The sequence below is a fragment of the Pseudopipra pipra genome, chromosome 3 (assembly GCF_036250125.1).
Source record: "Pseudopipra pipra isolate bDixPip1 chromosome 3, bDixPip1.hap1, whole genome shotgun sequence".
NCBI lineage: Eukaryota > Metazoa > Chordata > Aves > Passeriformes > Pipridae > Pseudopipra > Pseudopipra pipra.
Genome location: NC_087551.1, coordinates 31,736,882 through 31,754,640, shown reverse-complemented (window position 1 = coordinate 31,754,640; position 17,759 = coordinate 31,736,882). Strand labels below are relative to the sequence as shown.

At 53.4% G+C, this 17,759-nt stretch overlaps 2 protein-coding genes across 3 annotated transcripts; one reads left to right on the top strand and one right to left on the bottom strand.

The window, feature by feature from the left end:
• The first annotated feature begins 323 nt into the window (after nucleotides 1–323).
• HSP90AB1 (heat shock protein 90 alpha family class B member 1) lies at nucleotides 324–7,208 on the top strand. 2 transcript variants are annotated; one of them, XR_010429607.1, is made up of 12 exons: nucleotides 324–458; nucleotides 553–699; nucleotides 839–1,045; nucleotides 1,354–1,513; nucleotides 1,719–1,852; nucleotides 2,316–2,630; nucleotides 3,063–3,228; nucleotides 3,414–3,604; nucleotides 3,886–4,033; nucleotides 4,280–4,548; nucleotides 4,648–4,713; nucleotides 4,975–5,106. XR_010429607.1 is itself a non-coding variant. In XM_064651051.1 (12 exons), exons 2-12 carry the CDS (start codon nucleotides 553–555, stop codon nucleotides 6,733–6,735), a joined length of 2,181 nt encoding a protein of 726 aa, XP_064507121.1. In that variant the 5' UTR covers nucleotides 324–458; the 3' UTR covers nucleotides 6,736–7,208. The 2 variants fall into 2 exon arrangements, 1 of the variants encoding a protein (XP_064507121.1); XM_064651051.1 differs by lacking the exon at nucleotides 4,648–4,713 and adding an exon at nucleotides 6,626–7,208 and having other exon boundaries at nucleotides 4,975–5,308.
• Nucleotides 7,209–9,076: 1,868 nt separating this feature from the next.
• Nucleotides 9,077–16,779, bottom strand: SLC35B2 (solute carrier family 35 member B2). The gene is made up of 4 exons (XM_064651085.1): nucleotides 16,683–16,779; nucleotides 13,702–13,895; nucleotides 13,199–13,359; nucleotides 9,077–11,257 (listed from the first exon to the last, which is right to left on the bottom strand). The coding sequence occupies exons 2-4, from the start codon at nucleotides 13,856–13,858 to the stop codon at nucleotides 10,319–10,321; spliced, it is 1,257 nt and encodes a 418-aa protein (XP_064507155.1). The 5' UTR covers nucleotides 13,859–13,895; nucleotides 16,683–16,779; the 3' UTR covers nucleotides 9,077–10,318.
• Nucleotides 16,780–17,759: the final 980 nt, after the last annotated feature.

Sequence of the window (17,759 nt, the reverse complement as noted above, 5' to 3'; positions counted from 1 at the left end):
CCCCCGGTTCCCTGCCCCAGGCCCGGATCCGGGAAGGCGCCGCCGCCAACACCTCCGTGACCTCTGCGGAACGCTCTGGAACCGCCTCTGCACCACTTAGCACCGAACACTGCGTTCCTCCGCGGCGGGGCGCGGAAAATAGTCCCTCGCCGAGGCGCTCGGAGGCCCGAGGACCGCGGCACCGGGACCCTCCGAGCGCCGCGGAGAGAGACAGAGGGGTGCTGCGCCAGGAGGCGGCATGGCGGCAGTATGAAGCTGAGCACTGCGCGCCCGCCCCCACCATGGCCGCCGCTAAACGGCAACGCCGGTGCCTCCCATACACCATTTATCTGCGGCGCGCTGACCAAGGCCCCTTTAAGGCGGAAAGATATGGCGTGCGGTGAGGCATTCCTCTCCGTGCCTATAAAAGACGGTCGGTGGAGGGGCAGGTCTTTCACCCGTCCCTCAGGCCTCAGACGGTAAGGGCAGAGCGGCGGGCGGGGTGGGCCCGGGGCCCCCGCCGCCCTACCCCCAGCGCTAATGGCCTTAACATTGGCTGTGTTTGCCTTGTAGATGCCCGAAAAAGTGCAGCACGATGAGGAGGATGCGGAGACCTTCACCTTCCAGGCGGAGATCGCCCAGCTCATGTCGCTTATCATCAACACCTTCTATTCCAACAAGGAGATCTTCCTGCGGGAACTCATCTCCAACGCCTCTGACGTGAGCCCAGGCGGGGGGTGGGCTCCTTCCTCTGCGGGGGGGCCCGGGTTGCGGACTGGTGTCCTGCTGGGGGCGCCCAGAGAGAGGCCGTGGCCTGGGTGTCCCGGGAGGCCGTGGTGATGATCTCCCTCTCCCCTAGGCCCTGGATAAGATTCGCTATGAGAGCCTGACCGACCCCTCAAAGCTGGACAGCGGGAAGGATCTTAAGATTGACATCATCCCCAATCCCCGGGACCGAACGCTCACCCTGGTGGACACTGGCATTGGGATGACAAAAGCGGATCTGATCAACAACTTGGGCACTATTGCCAAATCCGGGACCAAAGCCTTCATGGAAGCCCTGCAGGTGGGTTGCGTTTGACTGCATGGGTTTCCTGGGGCCTGGGACATGGGCTTGCACTGGTGTACAAATACTAATTGATAAATAAATAATAAAAAGGCTTTGCTGCCTTGTTTGCTGTGGGAGCTGTTTGCCTGCCCCAGTATGCTTCCCCACCTTTCCAGCAGCAGGGAGGAGCTAAGGGTAGGGCTGGGTGCCTGTTGGCACTTGCCTGTTTTTCTCTGTGTGCTGACCCAGTTCTTTGCTGCTGTGAATCAGTTGTGGACATTTTCCATCTCTTCGTTGGTCTTATCAGTTGCTCTCTGCTTTCACAGGCTGGTGCAGACATCTCCATGATTGGGCAGTTCGGTGTGGGCTTCTATTCTGCCTATCTGGTGGCAGAGAAGGTGGTAGTCATTACCAAGCACAATGATGATGAGCAGTATGCTTGGGAGTCATCAGCTGGGGGCTCCTTCACTGTCCGAACTGACCACGGTACGTATTGTACAAAAAAACAAATACATTTTTCTGCTAGAAGCGCTCCTTTTCCTGGTGCTCCATAGAGCTGTGCTGCATTGTCAGTCACACTAGTTAATCCTGGGTATCCTGTAGTGTTTAGGCTTGAGGAGCTGGTCGCAGTTGCTCTCTGCCCTTTAATGCTATGCCCTGAAATCCTGATGTTTCTCTCCTCTCCCTGCAGGTGAACCCATTGGACGTGGCACCAAAGTGATCCTGTACTTGAAGGAGGACCAGACCGAGTACTTGGAGGAGCGTCGCGTCAAAGAAGTGGTGAAGAAGCACTCCCAGTTCATTGGCTACCCCATCACGCTCTATGTACGTAAGGAAAGGACAGTGGGGACCCACTGGAAAGCTGGAGGCAGGGGTGGGTGATGTTAAGAGCAGGAACACAGAGAAGGCCCAGAGCATGATCTCTTCCATTCCTTTCCATAGTTCTTGGCTGCTGGGTATTGAGCAGTGGTGCTCCTAGTTTCTTTTGAGGCTGGGGTTTATTGGACATGAAGGGTGTCCAGCTATGATTTTGGCCTTTGAGCTGTACAGCTGGAGGTCATCTAAACCAGCCACAGAGGAAGGAGGGTTTCCTGCTGCTTGTCTCATTCTCTCAGGCACAGCTTTCAGTTGTATGAGGAGGGATTCTGAGGGCTGGTTCCAAGAGAAGCTTTGGCTACATGTTGCCGTTGTTAGGCTTTGGAGGACACCCATTTTTCTCATCTGGAGAAAAATGAATTCTGATAAGAGTTGCTTGGGCCTAACCTATTTCTTGTACCTTTCTCCACAGCTGGAGAAGGAGCGCGAGAAAGAGATCAGTGATGATGAGGCAGAGGAGGAGAAAGACAAGAAGGAAGAAGAGGAGTCAGTGTCCAAAGATGAGGAGAAACCCAAAATTGAGGATGTGGGCTCTGATGATGAGGAGGAGGGAGACAAAGGCAAGAAGAAGAAGACCAAGAAAATCAAGGAGAAGTATATTGACCAGGAGGAGCTGAACAAGACCAAACCAATTTGGACTCGCAACCCTGATGACATCACCCAGGAGGAGTATGGCGAGTTCTACAAAAGCCTCACCAATGACTGGGAGGACCACTTGGCTGTCAAGGTGGGGGCTTGACTACCCTGCCTTCTGGGGAAAGACAGAGAGTCCCTTTCTAGCCCATATCGAGAGCCTCATGTGCCGCACGTGGTTGTGCCTCATTGGGACTGAGGGATCCCAGGCCACTTGGTGGTGTGGCAGTCTGCACTGTGACTCCCGTGCAGGTGGAGGGGTTGGCAGTGCCGATTTGTAAGCAGGACAGGAGGGTGTTGGGCCTCAGAAGCATGAGTCCTCTGTCCAAGCCTGCTGGATGCCAGAGAATCTTGGCAACTAGGGGACAGTGAGGCTGAGGAGGGGGAGATCCAGGTTGCTTGGATGCTGGAGACCCTGCTGTGCACCTGTGCCAGCCCCAGTGCTGAGGAGCCTCCCTACAGTGGGTATTGGGGGAAGGGATAGAAGTGAAGCACCCCAGCAGCTGTTTCTTTCCTGATTCCACAGCACTTCTCCGTGGAAGGGCAACTGGAGTTCAGGGCCCTGCTTTTCATCCCGCGCCGTGCCCCTTTTGACCTCTTCGAGAACAAGAAGAAAAAGAATAATATTAAGCTGTATGTGAGACGTGTCTTCATCATGGACAGCTGTGACGACCTCATCCCTGAGTACCTGAGTAAGAGCCCCCTGCCTCAGCCTCCTGGTGTGGAGCTGGGACCCCCACAGCCTGTGACACTGCTCCCAGTACAAAGGGGGCTGGATGAGGTGTGGGTGCACAGCAGTCAGTGTTTTAGCACTCTTCCTCCTGTGTTGAAGCTCAGAATCCTTAATTTGATGCACGTTTTAATTTCCCCTACTCAGACTTCATCCGGGGTGTTGTGGACTCGGAGGACCTGCCTCTGAACATCTCCCGTGAGATGCTCCAACAGAGCAAAATCCTCAAGGTGATCCGCAAAAACATTGTCAAGAAATGCTTGGAGCTCTTCTCCGAGCTGGCAGAGGACAAAGAGAACTACAAGAAGTTTTATGAGGCCTTTTCCAAGAATCTGAAGGTGAGCTGGACACACTGTACCTGGAGGAGGGAGGGGCCCATGACCCATCTGGCTGAGAAGCAGTCTTGTCCCTGTACTCTGTCTCCTCTGCATGGATGTTAGGATGAAGGGAAAGGGGGTCTTGTGAGTGCCCCAGAGAGCCTTTGTGGGCAGCCATCCCCTCTGGCTGCCCCAAACACTCAAATGATCAAGAGGTGGGCAGAGATGGCTATGCCTCAGGGGTGGTGCCAAGTGCATCCAAGTCTCATTCTGGAGGCTTCATGCATCTTTTCTGCCACCAGCTGGGCATCCATGAGGACTCAACCAACCGAAAGCGCCTTTCGGAGCTGCTGCGTTACCACACGTCCCAGTCGGGTGATGAGGTGACTTCGCTTTCAGAGTACGTGTCCCGTATGAAGGAAAACCAGAAGAGTATCTACTATATCACAGGTGAGCCAGAGCTCCTCTGAGCCCTAGTGAGGTGAAGGGAGGTTACCTGCCTACTAGCCTAACTTAAAACTTTTCCTGCTGCCTTCAGCAGCCTATCCCTAAGAGCTGGGGAAAGGCCAACAGGCCTAGAGCCCTGGATGCTGCCCGTTTTACGTTAGGGGTTCCAAGTGACTGGTGCTCTTTGTTCTGCTGTAACCAACTCTTATGTCTTGGTGATTGTTTCATTTCTACCCTCCACAAACACAGGGGAGAGTAAGGAGCAGGTTGCCAACTCAGCCTTTGTGGAGCGCGTGCGGAAGCGTGGCTTTGAGGTGGTGTACATGACAGAGCCCATTGACGAGTACTGTGTGCAGCAGCTCAAGGAGTTTGATGGCAAAACCCTGGTATCAGTAACCAAAGAGGGGCTGGAGCTGCCTGAGGATGAGGAGGAGAAAAAGAAGATGGAGGAGAGCAAGGCCAAGTTCGAGAACCTCTGCAAACTGATGAAGGAGATCCTGGACAAGAAGGTGGAGAAGGTGAGATGGGCAGGGAGCTCAGCCCTGGGCTGGAGGGAGGGGGTCCTCCGTGCTGCAGGCAAGGGCCCCAGCTCAATGCATGCCTCTCATCTCCTGCAGAGGAGCCGCTAAAGGAGTCTGGAGGTCCCAGCATGCACCGTCTTGCTCTAAGCAGCCAGGCTGCAGGTGAGGGGCACTGACCCAAATACGTGCATTGATAGGAGAGGGTAAGTGTGGGAAACATGCAGTGGGTGCTCAAAATGCTGGCCGAGCTGTCCAAACTAGTCTGTGCAGCAGTCCTGGAACTGCTTGGAAGATCTCTGCTTGCTTTGGGGTGTCCCCAGGTGAACTTGGGACAAGGACTTGAAGCTATCATGTGTGCCGTGGCTGGGCCTAGTCCAGGCCATACGGAGACCTTGCTCAGCTAACCCTCAGCTACGTTGACAGGTCACGGTCTCAAACCGGTTGGTCTCCTCTCCCTGCTGCATCGTCACCAGCACCTACGGCTGGACAGCCAACATGGAGCGCATCATGAAGGCTCAGGCGCTGCGGGACAACTCTACTATGGGATATATGATGGCCAAGAAGCACCTGGAGATCAACCCTGACCATCCGATTGTGGAAACCCTCCGCCAGAAGGCTGACACTGACAAGAACGACAAAGCTGTCAAAGATCTGGTGGTGCTACTCTTCGAGACTGCTCTGCTGTCCTCTGGTTTCTCCCTGGAAGATCCCCAGACCCACTCCAACCGCATCTACAGGATGATCAAACTGGGCCTTGGTAAATATCCATGCAGCTTCTCAGGTCTGGAGCAGGCCCTGAAGGCAGGCTAACTGATCAGGCTAGTTGTAACTGTCTTGGGGCTGGGGGAGGCCCATAAGTGAGCCATGCTGGTGTGATGTGCAGAACTGACTGTGTACCTAAGGTGGCCAGGGGTAAGTGGAAGCATTAAACAAGGTACTTCAGGACAACTCAGGGCACTGAGTGGACTGTCCTGTCTTCCACAAGGCCAGGACCCACCACCAGGCTGTTCAGATCACAAGCTGAGCCTTTTTATTTCTTCAGAGCGAATGTCAAAAGTCTGTCATGGATGATGTAACCCATCTGGTAAAACAGTTTGTGCTTGTACCCAGCCTTTTTCTCCAAGTTTGCTATTTAGCTAAAAATGTAAATCAGAAGTGCTGTGCCTTGGCACAGCTAAGGTGTTAACTCTTTACTGCCTGTTCTCAGTAGGAGCAGGGTCTTATATTACTCAAACTGCAGCTAGGAAGTCTGTATGGTAGTACAGCTTTCCGTTCAGAGTAAACTGAAATACCTGCAGTGTTGGAAACTAAGTAGCTTTAGAGTCTTGCAACTGCTTTACTTGTGACTACTGGATTTACTGTGTTTGTCTTGAGAGAAATGCTCATGTCTTAAACCACATGCACTTCAGGGTTTTGTGGCGCTGGGTGACAGGTCTTTTGTCGTTAACCTCTACTGGCTAAGGAGTGCCCTCCAATGGCATATATCCATATATTAGTGCAGATGTTACTGGGAACATGATACAGGATTAGTGCTGTAGTTGACAATAACTCCTAATAATACTGACTTGGGTTCTATTAGTTTTCAGTCTGGAGGAGACTGAGGGGAGATCTCATTGCAGTCTGCAGCTTTCTCATGAGGGGAAGAAGAGGGGCAGGCACTGATCTCTTCTCTGGTGACCCATGATAGAACCTGAGGGAGTGTCATGAAGCTGTGTCAGAGCAGATTTAGGTTAGATGGGAGGAAAAGGTTTTTCACCCTGAGTATGGTTTGGCACTGGAACAGCTTCCCCAGGGAAGCGGACACAACAGCAAGCCTGACAGAGTTCAGGAAGCATTTGGACAATACTCTTAGGCACATGGTGTGACTCCTGGAGATGGTCCTGTGCAGGGCCAGGATGATCCTTGTGGGTCCCTTCCAACTCAGGATATTCTGTGATTCTGTGAACTACTGGATGGTAATAGCCCTGTTCTTCAGGCTATGGGCAGGAGACAGGTTTGCTCTGGGAGAGGCTGTTCTTCTGGGATCAGGTAGCACTTGGAGGCCTCATCTCTTCCTTTCTTTCCGTTCTCCCAGGCATTGATGAAGATGAGGTGACTGTAGAGGAGCCCAGTGCAGCTGTCCCTGAGGAAATCCCCCCTCTGGAGGGAGATGAAGATGCATCCCGCATGGAAGAGGTAGACTAAAGAAGGAGAAAGGCTCTTCCCTCATCTGCCAGACCTCTGCCCTATATCATGTCTGCTTAGAAGGGGGTCTGCTCCCACCAGCTGCTACTGACTCCATGGTGGTGTCTATTTTTTTGGCTATGTTTGGTTGGGGTTGTTTTTGGCAGGGTGCAGGAGGGTATGATTTCCTGTTTGTTTGTAGTGCGTGATTCAGGTAGCCTGAGCCTGTCCTCTTTCTGCTTGTGTAGGAGCAGCTGCTGATGGGGACTGGAGGTAAGGAAGCATCAGGCTTCCTCTTTTAGCCCCTCCTGGGGTATCCCATGTTACCAGTAGGCATCAAACACTGCCCTTGTTCCATTGGGTTGGGAGAGCGTTTCCTCTGAGCTGCTGCCTCCCTGAACCCCTGGGGTAGAATATTGTACTTTGGTTGGTTTTTGTTTGTTTGATTATTTTTCTGTTATTTGTTCTACTGCAATTAAAGAATTGATGATTTACATGGTGGGGTCCTTTTGTGTTTCATGCCTACTCTGTGGAGGAAAAGGTCTCAGCTTGTGCCTGAGGGTATCAGGCTGCTGGTCTCTCCTGTGCCCTGACTGCTTTTCAGAACCCTGCTTTAGGTGATTGCTACCCCTTCCATGCCCAGGGAAAATAAAGTGGGTGGGAGGAACACATGACCTGCTGTGCAGGTGGGGTCATCTCCAATGGGCAGTAGTTCTCCGCCTAGAGCGCTGCATGTCCCCACAGCCTGGGAGCAAACTTTTCCAGTTTGCACAGGTCAGCTGGATGAGCTGTGCCAAGGCCTGAGCCTGGGCTGCTCTTGGCTGGTCTGATCTGAGCACCCCTGGGGCAGGAGCTGTGGCAGGAACCATCTGCCTGTTCCACTGCAACATGGAGCAGGGGGTGGAGTGACAACTCAGAACTGTACTCGAGCTGCCTCCCATTAGCTCTTAGGCCAAAAGATTCTAGATGCCTTTCTTCCCACCTCCAGCCTGCCCTTTTTGGTCTTTGCAGCCCTTGGGTGTTTGACAGGATCAGGCCATCCCTTGGCTTCTGTCGTGTTCCAGATGACAAAGCAGCCTGGGGCATCACCTCTGATTGAGCTGTCCCTTGCACTGAGCTCACGTTGTGTGAGCAGGGTTTGTCACCCTTGGCCACAATGGCCCTTGGGGTTTGTCAGGGAAAAATGACACCAACATCAAGTTCTCTTGCATGCCAGCTGCCACAGGCACAAAATGGAGTGGGTTTTAGCCAGTATCCATCTTCACCAGGGAGGCAGAGCCTACTGGAATCCCTTGCTGCACACCAAGACACTGTATAACACTGTGCTGCCAGTGTGGCAGCTGTGTGGGTGCAGCCTTCTAGGACAGTGCTGGAGCTGAGCTAGCAAATTGTTTAAGATTTCTCTCTGGAAAGGAAGGTTCTGCCAAATAATGAATCATTCAAGTGATTTCTTTTAAAGTGAATGTTTTGTTTGTTTTTTTTTTTCCCCACTAATGTTTTCTTTAAATTTAAATTAGAAAAGTTATCCTATTGCATCCCATTCCTAACCTGGCAGACAATATGGTTGGGTTTGTTTGTTTGTTTGTTTTTACCAAGGGAAAAAAAAAAACCACTTTCCATTTCCAGTCTGTCAGCAGATGGTGGCAGCACACATTTGGGGGAATTTGTAGGGCAGGATGAAAAGCTATGAGGTTGCTCAGGCACTTCCAAAAGCTCAAAGCTAGGAAAGGAGCACAGGTAAAACTGCTGGAAAGCCAAGTGCTCTGTTTCTCTTGTAACCCTCACCTGAGTCTCCTCACCCTTTCCCTAGCCCTGTTAGGCCTGTCTCTGAACCCTGTAAGCCTACAGCTAGGGTTTTTCACCAGACTTCCCATATGTACCAGTAGGATAGACCATCCACACCTCAAGTCTCTCTTGGCTCTGCTGTGGGGCCTTGTATTGGTGCCACTGCACCGCACAAAGTGCTACAGCGGTGGTGGCCCCAGCTGGCAGGTACTCAGCAGGCACTGCACCACTTCTGTAGCTACACCCACTGGGACTGCCCAAGCTGCACCATGCAGGGAACCCAGGAGCCAAACCAGACTTAGGCTAACAGCTCCTCCACCTGCCCACCAGCATAAGCAGCATTACAAACTTGGCTGTGCTTCCCAGTCATGTGTGCAAGGATCTCCTGTCAGGCCTTGCAGCTTTGGGTCCAACCCTGGTTGATACCTGCCTTGGCAAAGGCAGAGAGAGGCACCTGTGTTTGGAAACACAGCTTTGCTGTCCCTGAGAGACACAGGACACAAGAAAGGTTGGAAGTCTCTCCCCTCCTTCCAGGTATATGGGAAAAAAAACACCAAACGAATAAAAAAACCCCACATTTATGCCCATGGCACTATATGCAGCATATTTTTAATTTAATAAAATAAAAAGAGAAAAAAGTTGCCTTGCAAAAGTACCAAAACCTGCTGGTTTGTCAGCCAGGTTGTGTTGAGGAGAAAAGGATTGACCGGTAAAACCCAGGCTCCTGGGGAAGAACAGCTTTCACTGCTCCATCCCCAGCTGCATGGGGAGCAGGTGCCCACTCATTCCATCCCCTGCTGCCTGTGGAGCAGGAACAAGGCACCGCAAGCAGGCTCTGCCCCATATCCCAGCCCTCCAGGCACAGCAGGGCTCTGGCCAGGCCCTGGGAAAACTAGGGCCAATGCCTCCAGTTGGCAGGAAAAAGAGGGGCTGTTTGTGCTTCTCTGAATGGCAACTGCAAAGCCCAGAAACTGTGGCACTGAGGCACCCCGAGGCAGTGCTGGGGCTTCCGGGCAGCGCAGCCTTTGGCCTGAAACAGCAGCGGATGTAACCAAAAAGCAACCTAGAAGAACTCGGCAAACCTTGGAAACCATACTGGCCAGCTTCAGGCTCTGCATAAAAGTCAGGGCTGAAGGGAGCAAAGAAAAAGTGTCTTGGAGCAAGGGCAAAGAGCTGATAAAATCAAACTGGGAGGTACTGGCTTTCACTGCAGAGTGCCCTCCCAGAGCAGATCCCAGGCCTGGGGTAGGACAGGCTGGGAGTCACTCCCTTAGCTGTGCCTGTAGTACCTGGAGTCCCTTCTGGGATGGAGGCTGAGAGCTTCCCACCCTTGGGACGGGCTCAGCTAGGGACTTGCCTCACTCGGAGGTGTTTCAAAAAGAAACCTAGTGTTTTGTTTGCCCTTTCCTCCTGCCGAGCTTTGTCGTACTTGCAGAAATTGAGGAGCATTAGCCAGAGGCAAGACAGTACCAGGGAAAAGAGTTCCCTTGTTCATCAGTGACTTTGGGGAGAAGCCACAAGGCAGAGGTGGGGCAGGTGTACCAGCAGCTCCATGCTGGTATGCCCCTAGGCCTGTGCCTTGGCTGTAAGTCTTTGACCCTATTAAGGCAAATGGAAAGGTTTAGAGCTGCAGCAGCCCAGAGCATTTCCTGGGCTTGTTCCAGCCCCTTCTCCAGGAAAAGCAGGTGGAAAACTGAGTCACCAGTCCTGCCTATCCATACCCCACCGTGCTCCTCAGCAGATTCTGAGAAATCAAGCAAGTACCCTCGACCAGAGGCAGGACAGTGGCTATGGCTTAAATGCCATGGCCTCAGCTTCCTTAGACCTTTTGTACAGGGGTCTCGCCTGGGGGGAGCTTCTTACTGCGCTTCTTCATGCGGCTGCGGGCGTAGACACGGAGAAAGAGGGCCATGAAGACAACAGCTATGCCCAGCCCACCCACCACAGTGACAGTGTGCCCATAGATGAGGCAGGAGAGGAGGATGGCAAAGGCCTGTCGGAGTGTCATGATGATGGTGAAGACAGCTGCCCCAAACTGGTTGATGGTGTAGAAGATGAAGAGCTGGCCGCAGGCAGAGCACACGGAGAGCAACACGGCATGGGCTGTGAACTCTGAGTGGCGGGCCATGAAATGTACCGACTCCAGCAAGGCACCCTGCTCCAGGAGTGAGCCCACTGTGAAAAGGCAGGAGAACACGTTGACGCCAAACATCATCTGCACGGGAGACATCTTGTAGGTGAAGAGAGCATCCTGCCAGTTGGAGGTGAAGCTGTCGAAGATTATGTAGCCAGCCAGGAGGACTACGCCAGAGAAAGTAGTGACAGTGGACACGTGCCTGTTGGGAGCACTGGAGAGCAGGAACATGCTGACCCCCACGGAGATGAGGGCAGCAGTCAGGTACTCCCAGTACTCATAACTCTTGCGCGACACCAGTTTGCCCATCATCATCACTGGGATCACTTTGGAGGCCTTGGCCAGCACTTGGGTGGGGAAGCTGATGTATTTCAGTGCCTCATACTGGCACCAGCTGCTGAGGATGTTGGAGAGGGAAGCAAAGGAGTATTTGTACATGGGAGCCCCATGGCGTGGCTGCTTGGTCAGGGCGCAGTACAGACCGGCCACTGTGAAGGCCAGGATGCGGTTCATGAACACTAGGAACTGGGAGTCCGTGAACTTCTCACCAGGGTCCGTTTCAGTGGCACCATATGTTCTCGTCATCACACGTTCCTGGAGGACACCCCATGTGAGGTAGGAGGCCTGCAAAATGGGAGGAGCAGAAGGAGAGTCAGGATCCACAAGAGCAGCTGCCAGCAACCACATGAAGAACAGACCCCAGGAGATCCTTGCTTTCCCCAGTGTTGCCTCATTGCCTCATCCTCTGCACAGCAAAACTTCCCCGAGACACTGGGAGGGGCCACCCTCCACTCCACCTGTCTGAGGGAACCCACTGTCCATGTGGTTACAACCAGGAATATCCTGTTCCAAACAAAACCTGCTCAGTGTTGTCCTAGTTAGAACAGCTGGGACCAGTTCATCACTGGATGGGTGTAACCCAAAACTGTGTATTCTATAGCCTTCCATGCCATTTCCCAGAAACTGTTATCAATGAACTATTTACACTATCTATCTGCACATAGAGCCTGACTCCTCAGGCTATAAACTAGGTGTTAAGAGGCCTGCAAGATAGGAGACTGCTCTTGTTCTCACACCCATTAAGGAACCCCCCCGCCCTGAGGGAGGTACTGAGCATTCCTGCCTGAACTGGAGGATATATAATCTTGGAGTCTTGGGACTTTTTTAACCACTCGTGGGATCCAGAGGAAGACTGCAGATCACCGCTCTCAACCAGACTGCAGACCACCATTCTCGACCAGACTGCAACCACCACTTTTCAATCAGACTGCAAACATCACTCTTGACCAGACTGCAACAGCACTCTCACCAACAGGTTTTCCCCTCTCCTTTTACTTTGGACTCAGGGGGCCCAACGAACACCACTCTGTTCATGCCCCAGGGTGCTGGGTTATACATTTGGGTTTTGTGGGTTAAAACCAATTGTTTGTCTGTATAATCGTACTTATTGTGTTATTTTATTAAATTGTTATTCTGACTTATAATCTCTCTTTTGAGTTGAGTTCATTTCCCCTGCTGGTTTACCTTTAAACCAGTACAGTGTACAGGGGGGAGAAGCCCACAATGCAAACATCCTGGTGGAGAGCGAGCTTTAAGCTGCTTTAAAGCCTGTGGAACCAGACTGACAGAATCAGGGAGCGTTACCGATACACAGCTGTGGTTTTGGTGCCAGCTCCCTGCGGCACGTCCTGGCAGTTTTCCCAGTGGCCTCTGCATTGGTTTTCACTTCCAGCTCCCTAGGCCTGGTTTTTCCATCCAAATCAATTCAAATTTCAAACCCAGCAGATGTAATTGTCAGCTAGGGATGACTGTTCTGGCCGTCACCTCCACTACTTCTGGTACAATACCGAGCCCCTCACAAAAGTAACGCAGACTTTCTTTCATCACGCATTTCCTGAGAAATTAAGGCACAGAGATGCCTTAATGGTGACCTGCAGCAAGTCTGAATGGGGCAGGAGAGCAGGCCAGAGAGTACCTTCTGCTGGCTGTGGGACACCTGGATTTTTCTATCTTAATGCCCACATTACTATTTTTAGTTCTCACAGACCCAAAAAGCTGCCCTTCCTAATGATGCTCAGGCTGTAACCGAGACTTAGGGAAACTAAGATTTAAAATTCCTGTTTATCTGTAGCTGAAATCAGTATATTCTCTCAGTATTCAAATTCAATCCATCAAGGCAGGATGCATCAGCCCCAGACAGTGACCCAGAGGAGAGCCTGGGAGATAAGAGAGTTCAAACTATCTGCTGATTTGACATCAGGAACAAAAGCAGGCCTAACAATCTGCTGAATCACAGAATTTTCGCAGTTTTCCCTATCCGTGGCTGTAGAGTAGTGCAATCAGATAGACAGGATGCCCCAGCCCAGATGACACAAGCTAAATGGACCTCCACAGCCCTTAGATGTGGACTATCCTGATTGAGAGGCTGTGTTCCAGTCTCCAACCCTGCCCTGATCAAGGACAGCACTGCATCCTTGGTCTTCCAGGAACTGACAGTCACAAACCCACCAGCCACTTCCTCCTTCCAGAGTGGGACAGCCACACACACATGCACAGGGCCCTTACCTGTAGACCAGCAGCACAGAAGAGCAGCTTGAAGACCTGTCGGGCTGTGGAGGACTCTGTGGGCTCTGCCCGGGGTGGCAGAGACCCATCCTCCTGGTGTACAGACTTCACCTCAGAGCCAAACACACATGATTTGATGACAGGGAAGCAAATGCCTCGGCCTGAACAGGGTAAGAGAACACAGAGACACAACGATGCTTGTGGGTCCCTTCCAACTCAGCATATTCCACAATTCTGTAATTAACCACAGCCTGGGCATCACCAGCTGCACCAGCTTAAGAGGTGAAGCCTCCCTCCTTACTAGCCTCCAGATCTGCTGGCACACGGGCCTCAGAGAAATTTGTTTCAGAGTAGCACCTAGACAGCACTGGGATGCAGCTCTGTGAGCGGCTCAAGCCTGGTCTGACAAAGCAGGTTAGGGAACCAAACTGAGCAGGGCAGACCAAGGAGGTGCAGAGAGCTCAGAGGGAGGCAGGATGTGGAAGGGAAGCTCCTGTCCTTACCTGTCTCCAAATAGTTCCTTCTCTTGAAGTACTGGATGAGGAGGAATCCCGGCACCACAATACTCGCGTAGCCAGCAGCATTAACAAAGAAGCGGAAGAGCCAGAAGTCCCCCCACGAGTCCTGCAGGGCAGGGGCGATCTCTTCACCAGTAGCCATTGCAGGGAGGGAAGCCAGCACGAGGGGAAGGCAAAATCTGTGGAGAGAGGAAGAGGCAGGTGGCGGGCTTCTGGTACATGGGCAGCTCCACTCTGCATGCTTGTAATACCTCCCGACCAGCAGGCAGCACCCAGACCCCACCTCAGCGACAACAGTGATGCTGGCAGCATGTGGAGTAGCAAAAGCCCTCAGGAGTTAAAAAGCACAGGCCAGGCATCTATATTCGCTTTGTTAAAGGTGTTTGCTCTGGAACACATGGACTTAGAACGTTGGATTCTCAGGCTTAGAGAGAACACTGCTGTAACCATCTCCTTTTGACAACACTCTTACTTCAAATGCAAGGAGCACCTCATACCTCACACCTCACCTTTACAGGTTAAACTTTAGCACAGCTCTTGGGTGGTAAAAGAAAAGGTCACTGAATGGAAAAATCAACTCCTACCTAGCAGCTCATGTTTCAAGCCTGTGGCCATGAGCAACCTTCACCTGGGAGCAAATAGTTCAGAGCTTTCCCCTCCAGCTGCACCAGGTGAGTGGAGGAGAGGCAGAGGTTTGGGCTGCCAACCTCCCCCACTTCTCCATGCAGCCCTGGAAGGCAGCATACCAAGGCATTCCCCACAGCTCAGAGGAAATTATGAAAGTTCACCCACTTAGCAAAACACAGCCAGAAAGGAAGGCTGGAAAGGAACTTTCCTGGCAGCTAGCTGGTTAGAATTTTACCAGGACTATCTAACAAGGTATAGCCGATATTCTTGCATTAAAGCTACAGGAAGTGACCTAGCTAGCTTTAAAACAGCTTGAATAGTCCTTGAAGGAGTTCTTCCCTCCACAGAGGCAAACCTGCAATATTCAGGGGCACCAGGTACTCAACAGAATGAGCAACCAGGCAAGAACTTCCTATACCCAAGGCCACCTGCATCCTCCCGTCACACACCAAGCTGCAACTTCCTGCATCAGGGTAGAAGGTCTCCCTGGTCCATGCTTCATCCATGCCCAGTTTCCCCAGTGGAGAAAGCATCTTAATTGCCTTGGGGGCCAGGTAAGTGTGCTGTGGGCTGGCTACATAAATGCACACCAGAAAAACTCTAAGCTCCTGTGACTGAAAGGGCTAGAGATGTTAATTCCTCCTCCCCCAGAAACAAGTGAGTCAGAGGAATTTAGGCCCTGTTTAGGGGTGTACCTGGTTTAAATATTGTATAGCCGTGACCTTTGGTAGCCCTCCCACAAAACTCAGAGATTTACAAACTTAAGAGCTTTAAAGGTGAGTAAGTCCCCTGCCATTTCACGTGCAAGCCCTCCCCTCCAACTTCTTGTCCCCTTGGGAAAGGCCTCCAGGGCTTTTCTTATCCTCAGCTGCTGCAGCCAGGCCCTTGGAGTCCAACAACCTGATCTAAGCCAAGGCTGTGTTTCACCTAGAAATCTCCCTCCTGTGACTTAAAGGACACAGAAATTCCCAGCCCAGGAAGAAGTGCATGGAGGTGGATTTCTGTGCCTGCTTTCTATTTCCTTCCTGTTCTCCCCCCAAGAAAAGACAGTTTGACGCCTCCACCCCAACTCTCCTGCTGCAGGGGCACCATTGCAGGCTGTACAGGTGCTGTGGGATGCAAGAACACCGCTTGCTACTGGCACCTGGAGTTGAAGCTGCCCACGTGCTCCTGGGCTTGCCTGTATTAAGTAGCCCTGGCTGACGGCAGGGTGCGGAAATGCCATTCGCTTTTGCATAAGTCAGATATAAATGACAGGGTCGGTTGCTACACTCAAGGGCCACGTCTCCAACTTGACAGGGACCGTAAGCTCCATCAGCACGACTGCTCCTGCTGTTATCCCACCGGCCCCCGCAGCGCTGCCATGGGAGGAGAACCAGCTCCGCTCTCCCACAGCGACTGTGAAGAGGAGGCTATGGAGGGACAATGGCTCTCTCTATGCCTGCGCTAGCAATTCCCAGGCCCCGAGAGCTGACTCAGTGCAGCAGGCCCTGCCCTCCCCGACGAGGCTGGGAAGGAACAGGGACGCCAGTGTTACAGGTAGAAAGCGGGGGGGCCGAGCAGGCGGCGTGCGAGGCATGAAAGGAGCCTTAGTCTGGGGCCTGGGGAACAGCCTGGGAGGCGAGACAACAGACCCGGCCGCTGCTCGCCTGGGCACAGGCAGGACAGCTCTGAAAGGCACCGCTTCGGAGCCGGGCTGGCACCCAGCCCCCTGCCTGGGATGCGAAATTTGGGTCCCAGGGAATGAAAAGGATCCCTGCCTACAGCCCTTCTACTCTTGAGCGCGTCTCCAGCGCCTGGAAGGGCTGAGGTCAAATCCAAGCCCGGAGCTGACAAGTCCACGGCCCCCGCTAAGAGCTCGAGATCTCGTGTGTGCTCTCTGTCCCTGCCCCTGCACGCAGCCATGCCGCAGGGAGCGCCTGCCATTGTCCTCCCAGGGCCGACCGCCGCCTCTACCCGGGGGCCACGAATGGGGCACCGGGCTCCGGCTCCCTGCCGCCCCGGGGCACCGTCCGCGCCCCCCGCCCCCGGCGACACCGGGGATCCCGGGAGGAGAGAGCCCAGCGGGGACCCCGCTTGCCGCTCCAGGGCTTCTCTGCCCCAAGGCTCCGGCGGCTTCTGCGCGGGGACCAGCCCGCGGGAGAGGCAGCGCAGCGCCCGGCCGGCTGCGGGGCGATCGTGGCCCCAGGGTCGCCTCCCCGCCCGGCGGCCACGTTCGCAGCGAGCGGCCCGGCAGTGCGGCGGCGGCGGCCCTCGCCCGCGCCCGCCGAGCGGGGCAGCTGCCGCCCGCGGCCCGGCTCACCCTCCGCGCCCACGCCGGAGCGGCCTCGCCAACCCACCTGCAGGCCGGCCCCGGCTCCGGCCTGGCCCCGGTCCCGGCCGGCTCCCCTCGGCTCTGCTCCCGGCGGCGGCGGAACCCCCGCCCGGCGGGTGCGCTCCCGCCCCACAGCGGCCCCTGCCGCCCTGGAGGGGCCGCGGCGGGAGGAGCGGGGCGGGCGGGAGCGGGCGGAGAGGTGGCCGGGATGACGGGATCACAGAGTCATTTAGGTTGGAAAAGATCACTGAGATCATCGAGTCCAACCTGTGGCCGAACATCACCATGTCAAACAGACCAGGTGTCCTAGTTAGGACAGCTGGGACCAGTTCATCACTGGATGGGTGTAACCCAAAACTGTGTATTCTATAGCCTTCCATGCCATTTCCCAGAAACTGTTATCAATGAACCATTTACACTATCTGCACATAGAGCCTGACTCCTCAGGCTATAAACTAGGTGCTAAGAGGCCTGCAAGATAGGAATTGCTCTTGTTCTCACACCCATTAAGGAACCCCCAGCCCTGAGGGAGGTACTGAGCATTCCTGCCTGAACTGGAAGATATATAATCTTGGAGTCTTGGGACCTTTTTAACCCCTCGTGGGATCCAGAGGAAGACTGCAGATCACCGCTCACAACCAGACTGCAGACCACCGCTCTCGACTGGACTGCAACCACCACTTTTCAACCAGACAGCAAACACCACTTTTCAACGAGACTGCAATCACCACTCTTGACCAGACTGTAATCACCACTCTTGACCAGACTGCAACAGCACTCTCACCAACAGGTTTTCCCCTCTCCTTTTACTTTGGACTCAGGGGGCCCAAAGAACACCACTCTGTTCATGCCCCAGGGTGCTGGGTTATACGTTTGGGTTTTGTGGGTTAAAACCAATTGTTTGTCTGTGTAATCGTACTTATTGTATTATTTTATTAAATTATTATTCTGACTTATAATCTCTCTTTTGAGTTGAGTTCATTTCCCCTGCTGGTTTACCTTTAAACCAGCACACCATGGCAGTAAGTGCCACATCCAGTCTTTCCTTGAACATGTTCAGGAACGTTCAGGAACGGGTGACTCCACCACCTCCCTGGGCAGT

Coding starts and splice junctions, on each gene's coding strand:
- HSP90AB1 (XM_064651051.1), top strand. CDS start 553: ATGCCCGAAAAAGTGCAGCACGATGAGGAGGATGCGGAGACCTTCACC. Junction 2,631..3,062: donor AGGACCACTTGGCTGTCAAG/GTGGGGGCTTGA, acceptor CTGATTCCACAG/CACTTCTCCGTGGAAGGGCA. Junction 3,605..3,885: donor CCTTTTCCAAGAATCTGAAG/GTGAGCTGGACA, acceptor TTCTGCCACCAG/CTGGGCATCCATGAGGACTC.
- SLC35B2 (XM_064651085.1), bottom strand. CDS start 13,858: ATGGCTACTGGTGAAGAGATCGCCCCTGCCCTGCAGGACTCGTGGGGG. Junction 13,360..13,701: donor AAGGAACTATTTGGAGACAG/GTAAGGACAGGA, acceptor TACCCTGTTCAG/GCCGAGGCATTTGCTTCCCT. Junction 11,258..13,198: donor TCTGTGCTGCTGGTCTACAG/GTAAGGGCCCTG, acceptor CCCATTTTGCAG/GCCTCCTACCTCACATGGGG.